Genomic DNA, 7,410 nt, shown 5'->3' with positions numbered 1-7,410 from the left:
ATGCCCCTCATAGACAACGTTGCAAGGGCAGCCACAGCCACAGCCTCAGCCTCAGCCTCAGCCTCAGCCTCGGTCTCAAATCCTCAATGCAGAGTAGAGTACCCCTTAGATCCAAACAGCCCGCCCACTCCACCTTGGTTCAAAAACTTATTCAAATATATATTTGATCATGCAACGGCTACCTGCTTATTATATATCCCACTAAAAAACAAGCCCAAACTGTCATTGGCCACCGACCACTATCCATTTTACAGCTGCGCAAACTAGCTCCCCCCCACCATCCTCTGCCCAGCGGTATTTGCCTTTTTCCACCATTAAAACCACTCACTACACAACCCAAGATGCTCATCAACCTTTCTAAAAAACTCATAGGCTCGAAAGTGGTTCATCGTACCAGTAAATTGAACCTTTAATCCCATCTTTTCCTTCGTCATGATTCCCAAAGGGAGACTACCCATTTTCCGTAAGGTCTCAAATTTCATGAAATTCTCCATTCTAATGGCGAAAATGTCAAAACCCATTGTCCCAGATCTCTGTTTCCTCAAGAAATCGAGGAGAGCCAAGAAGTTCAACCTGCTGAAACACTACAACTATAGGTTTCTTCAGGAGTACCAGTTCTCTCCTTCCAACGGTACTCCTCTGTTTCAGCACCGCAGGAAGGCTCTGATCAAGAAGAGAAATGGTAAAGATAGCCATTCCCTCTTCTTCGGTCTCAGCAGGTGCTTGGGGGGGTCGAGGGCTGAGTGGGGAGATGGAGATTGCACCCTGGAGCTGGACACAGCAGTACTGCCCGCCATTGAAGATGGGGCTGTAAATTTTGCAGGAGAGTACTCGCCGGTGCCGCTGGATTCCGGCTTTGAAGAAGAAGACTCAAATGTTGATCAGAGAGCGGAGAGGTTTATTGAGAGATTCTATGAAGAGATGAGGAAACAGTCGAGGGAATCAGTTTTGCAGCTCATGACAGTGGAGTGATTGATGGAGAAGGTTTCTGTTCTAGAGGGATGCATGTATTGAGTATTTATCCTGTATGTGTCGTATTTTGTTTGGTATCTGTTCTGCTTCTCCGCAGGATTTTTGGAGATTGTGGAGATGTGTTTTGCTTTTCTCGTAAGAAAAGAAAATTCTTATTGAGTCTTTTTTACAACATACTGTAATGAATGGCCTTATAATTTTCTTTAAATTCATTTATCCAATTAAAATATTATTTTCCTTCTTCGCAAAAATAGAACTTATAGTAGAACCAATCAGATAAATTATCAGCTAAAGTTTCATAATCTACATTTGAGAGAATGGATTTTAGGTATTTGGATTTTGATTTGCAATGATTGAACATAACATAATATAAAATTAGATTAAATATAAAAAAAAAAATTCAGGCGAATATTTTAAATTCAAGTTTCCAAATATATACACCCAAACACTATTTATAATTGACTTTAGTAGTTGCACACAGAAAATAATTAATAAAAAAAAATTATCTTCTACATTCACAAATATTATATAAAGTACTGTTATTAAACAAAAAGCTTTTAAAAACATTGTCACCCATTGAGAATTTAAAATTTAAGAAATTAAAATCTTCTTTTATTTCTTCTTTTTTTAAAATATTTTCTAAGGAATAATTCTTAAAATATTGGTTAATATTATTTATATATTAGAGCAATATATAGTTTTTACGTTCAACAATTCTTATTTCAATTATCTATAAATTAACCCGCCACTCCAAACTAATTTTAATATATGTAATTTTAACTATGTACTAAATAGAATGAATATATTGCCATAATATTTTAAATTTATCTATAAAAAATTTGTTTTAAAAAACATAATAGACCTTCGTGTTAGATATAATTTTTTGTTTATTTTACATAAATTCATTAATCATTAATAAGAGCATATTCTTATCATGCAAAAAAATGACACACTAAGCTGATGTTTACACAATTTTTTTTCTACAATCCTTTCTATATCAATAAAGAAATAAGGTCATTTTTAAAATTATGAGTTAGCACAATATAACAAACAAACAACAAAACTAAACCTTAGTCCCACTAAGTGTGGTTGGTTATATAAATCTTTTTCTGTGAATTTATGCGATCATGGACCAGTTCTTTTGATAGATTCAAGGATATTAAATTCTTACTTACTATATCCTCCCAAGTTATTTTAAGTCTACTCCTACCCCTTCTAATGCCCCCCATCTGGCCTACGTTGTAAGTGTCCATACTATCTGAGTCGTTCCTACCTTATCTTATTTTCTATAGGAGTTACACCTAACTTACAACGAATATATTCATTTCTTAATTTATCTTTCAATATTATACCACTCATCCATCTAAGTATTATTATCTCGGCAACTTTTATTTTTTGGATATTATGTTTCTTCATCGCCCAACATTCCGATTCATATAGCATAGCCAGTCCCAAAGGAGGAGGGTTGCGTTAGGTAGTTGACAGCCAACGTAAAATTTGTTAGATCATTATGATATGAATCCTTAGTTAGCACAATGCAAGGTATAATATATTAATAATTAGTCTTTATTTATATAATTAAACTCGTCTTATAAAGTGAATGTGCAGAAAAAAGTTTTTTCCATTAATGTTGATGGAAACTAGATTTTTAATATAGCATGTTAAACAAGACACAATTATTTTATAATTTTTAATTTTTATAAAATAATTATTAATGAGTAAAAATAATTATGAGTTTACTTAGTAATGTAGATACTTAGCGAATTTTTTTAGTAAAATAAAAATTAGTTAATTGAAATATTAGTGGATTTATATCGAATCAAAGTTGTAGTGATGGCTCTTATAACTTCAACTGTGTTTTCTTTTTTCAATACTATTTATGTATTTGGGAGTAAGAAGAATGAATTATGTATTGTGGATTTAGATTTGAATGAATTTAAATAAAAATAAATATAATTTGTAATATCTTTTGTCCAAATAAATAAAATTTAAAATATGAAGCATGAAATTCAAACCCTCAAACACTAAAGGGTCAAATACATTATTAAGATGATTGTATTAGACCATTATGAAGGTCATTATCTCTTAAAGAATATCCTCGTGTTTGGGGACTTTCATGCTAGATATTTCGAGCTTGAATCATGTAGGGGATCGAGATGGATATAGGTAGGAATGTATGTTATCTCTAATTGTGTAACTGAAGTCCAAAGTAGACTTTTAGACCCACAGGCGCGCGCGCACATACACACACTCAAAGATATCATAACTAAATTGGGATTTAGTATGAGCGTATTTAAATTTTTAGGAAGATCAGTTTCATTTTTCGAATGTCGAAAAGATCAAATTTTAGGGAGAGTTATTGTGTTTTTCATAAAATATTTAACATGGTTGTACTTCTATAAAGAATTAATCGACATGCCACATGCACTGCACATGACTATATGTAAATAATATTGTGTAAAAATATTTTTATAATTTGCAATGAATTTTTGTTAGATATATTTTTAAAACAAACTAATAATATAAGGACATAATTTCTACTTTACAACATATTAAAATTCAAATATTCTAAGCAAGTTATAAAAATTAATACTTTGTTAAAAAATTTTAAAATGCAAATATTTGATACTACTATAACTAAACATAGGATGTAAAAAATCTCAAACAAAATAGATGACATATGACACAAATACTATACTCTAATTAAAATTATGGCAAATATTGAATTTTAATATTTAAATAACATTATGCATAAAAAATTAATTAGTAGACTTTTCATTATTTTTTATTTTATAAAAATTAATCTTAATATATGACTTTTTCCCATGTTAATAGTAATAACTTTATTACAATTTATAGACTATGATTTGCTACCTAAAATCTTAATTATTATTATTATTTATTTATTTATCAATTAATTAATGAGTTTTTTTTAATTTTAAATAAATTTAAAATTTATTATTTGGAGGGTATTTCCAGGTTCGCGAGTTACTTTTCTAAAATTTATCTTTTGAAAAATTATATTATTATTTATCTAGATGATGTTCTTCACAATAATTTAAAAGATATCAAAGATATTTATCTATTTTATTTTGAGATGTACAATTTATTTGACATTTATAATACTATTGCATTGTATTATTTCTTGAATAAAATGAATTTTTCTAGGTCTAAAACGTGACCTATTCAAAATAAATTTTTTTAAATGTTCTTATGTTATTGAAATTGGTTTTTTTTTTTAAAAAACACTTTGTTAAGCATCTCAACCCGAGAGTATAGAGAGTCAAACAGGGGATGAATGAACTATTTTCATGTATTTTGATTTTCTTTACAAAATAAAATACTTGACAAGATTGCAAGCAATTATATCACAATAGATAAAATAAAATCAAGCACAAGACATAAATAAAGAGTATAGGGAGAGAAAAGCTTAACATCGATAATTTTACGTGGTTTGGCACCAAGCATATGTCTACACCTTAGCATCAAGCCAAAGATTCCACAATCTACTATAATCTCCTTCACCAGCGGAGAAAGCTTTACAACTCAAGAACAAATCCCTACCACAGTCACAAAGAGCCACAAGGATCACCAAGATACCTTGCACGTTTGATTCACCAAGAACCTTTACCAAATGGTTCACAAAGAACCTTAAAAAGATGAATAAACCAAGACAATGCTCCTCAAAGGAGTTAATATCAATTACAAACCAATCTCACACTACTCTCTCAAAGAATGATTCAAATAAGATAAATGAACAAGAGAGATTGAGCACCTGTGGATGAATAACTATAATGCAAAGTGTTAGGTTTTTTTTTTAAAATATATTTATAACTAAACTTGTGTAAAAGCAATCAAAACTGTGCTAAATAAGTCTAAGGACTTGTATTTATAGCCAAAAAGCCATTATAGACATTATCTAATCGTTAGGAGTGATCTCCCTTTGATTGATTCAAGAACTAATCGTTTTCTAGCCGTTGGGGACTGAATCCCCACGTCACTCCTCGACTATTGACCCTAATTAGTCAACTAGTGGCCTCCACTCGTCAACTAGTGGCCCCCATTTGTCGACTAGTAGCACTCTGCTAGCAATCGTTAACATTCTGCTTGGATTCATCGACGAGTTGCTCCCAATCGTCAACGAGTGCCACAAATCAGAAAAATTCATCAACGTGAAACTTATGGGATTTTTCCTTAGCTTTCTATAGACACCAAGATCGTCCTTTTTGGAATTTTCTACCAAAAGTTATGCTCCAAATACGGAAAGATATTTAGGAAATTTGATAGGTGCATAATTGAGATTTAAAACCCAACCAAGACCAAGTTTGTAAAAGATTATAATACTAATATAATCTAAAACTTGTCCTTATGAGATTTCCTTTGAATATAAGATATCTTATTTATGAAAACACATTTGAAAGCTCATTTTGATATCTTATAAGCTAGTATGTCCTTAAATAAAAATATGCTTGACTTTCTTAAGGCTTTAGGACATAAAGCTCGTTTTGACAAAACCGGGATGAAGTATGTAAAAGTTTATAAAACCAAAATGTTAAAAACTTGTCCCTTATGGAAACATATTTGAGTTTAGGATTCATTTGACAAACTCTTTGTTTTATATTTGAAAACTATAAATGTGAGTATGTGACTTAAGTGAAAACTTATAAACTCAAGTGTCATAATATGCATGGGCATATTGCTCAACTCTTGCTCAAAAATCATGTATGAAACAACACCGCAAGAGTTACAAAATAAACTACCTCAAACACTCCCCATTACAAATAATTCTACAATAATCTTTCTTTGGTTGTACTTGAGCTCTTCCGAGTGAGTGTCCATTTGATCTTTTCTAATCGACATCAACTCGATCCGATCTTTGCCTTTGATCCAGTATTTCATGAATGTGTCACTTGTACCTATATACTAAACAAAATCTGCAAAGATAGAAAAACACTAGGAACCACAAATAGGTTAATATCATTAAAACACAATAAACATGATAATGTACCCACCAAAGCTAATATTCTTCCCATTTTTGATGATGTCTAACCTCTTAAGAATTTACTTGATCTTTGCATTTGAGTTTTGACTTCCCATAGCTTGATATACAAAGATTAGTACACCTAAAACCACTAATGGGTTGTTATCATCAAAACAAGACAATAAAACTCATGTAGCCACCAAGGCTAAGACTCTCCCCCTTTTTGATGATGGCAAATCATTGGTGTTCTCTATATGGTATATTTTAAACTCCCCCTTAATTTATGCATATTCTTAAAATTTGCTCCCCCTTAATAAGTCATAATAAAGATATTCATATCTATTGAAACTTTATTATGCAATTCATAAAGTAGAAAGTTCATTTAAGATAAAACAATATGCAAATTGAACTTTCATAAATTTCTCATGCAATTCACTTCTCTCCCTTACTTTAAGCATATAAGTCATAATAAATAAATTCATATCTATTGGAGTTTTATCATGCAATTCATAAAGTAGAAAGTTCATTTAAGATAAAATAATAAGCAAATTGAACTTTTATACATTTCTCATGCAATTCACTTCTCTCCCACACATAACACCAAATATCTTCTTCCTAACAAATAGGACACCAAATATCTTCTCCCCCTTTGATCATCATCAAAAAGAGAGGTACAATTCATTTTACCTAAAAATGATTTCTCTCCCTTAATATAAGATTCCATGGTGGTGAGGTGAGTGTGTGCAAAAACCATATGCCAAAAGATTGGTGCTAAACCATAACATCGGAAATGCCAAGAATGGTTTTCTTGCAAACTCATGAATGATGTTTTTTTAAGAAAAATACCATATGTTGATTTATCAAACATTCAATGCAAATTTTCAATCGTTGTTACGATTAGTTTTACTAAAATTCAATTTCATGTATGAAATTGGTTATGCTATGCTTAGACATCCTACCACTACAAGAAAACTGGTTTTTAGTGATGGAGGTATTAGTGAAGGATGGAATTTCATCACTAATAGTTCAAGTATTAGTGACGAAATTCAATCTGTCACTAACACCAAACTTTTAGTGACGAAATTTCATCCTTCACTAATACCTCCGTCACTAAAAACCAGTTTCCCCCGCTCAAACAAGCGCAGGAGACCACTTTTCGCACGAAAATTATCCCGAGAAAATATTAGCAACGATTCTTGAGGTATTAGTGATGCATTGAAATCGTCACTAAAAGGAACTTATTAGTGATGGTTAATAAACCGTTACTATTATTATTATATTAATAAATAAATAAAATTTTACAGCATTAGTGACGGTTTTGCACATTCGTCACTAATAGTGCCTTATTAGTGATGGTTTAGAGAACCGTCACTAATAGTTCTTTTATTTAAAAAAATATAAAAAAAATTATTTTATAGTAGTAGTGACAATTTTGCACATTCGTCACTATTAGTCCC

The 7,410-nt window shown here is 30.9% G+C and overlaps 1 protein-coding gene across 1 annotated transcript; it reads left to right on the top strand.

Annotated features, from left to right (window-relative positions):
• The first annotated feature begins 232 nt into the window (after nt 1-232).
• Nucleotides 233-1,180, top strand: LOC131153429 (uncharacterized). Its single transcript, XM_058105720.1, has one exon. The coding sequence runs from the start codon at nt 433-435 to the stop codon at nt 970-972; it is 540 nt and encodes a 179-aa protein (XP_057961703.1). The 5' UTR covers nt 233-432; the 3' UTR covers nt 973-1,180.
• Nucleotides 1,181-7,410: the final 6,230 nt, after the last annotated feature.

Source organism: Malania oleifera, chromosome 4, assembly GCF_029873635.1.
Source record: "Malania oleifera isolate guangnan ecotype guangnan chromosome 4, ASM2987363v1, whole genome shotgun sequence".
NCBI lineage: Eukaryota > Viridiplantae > Streptophyta > Magnoliopsida > Santalales > Ximeniaceae > Malania > Malania oleifera.
This window is presented reverse-complemented; position numbering and strand designations above follow the sequence as displayed.

Bases quoted from the DNA above. Each gene is read 5' to 3' on its own strand.
- LOC131153429 (XM_058105720.1), top strand. From the start codon at position 433: ATGATTCCCAAAGGGAGACTACCCATTTTCCGTAAGGTCTCAAATTTC.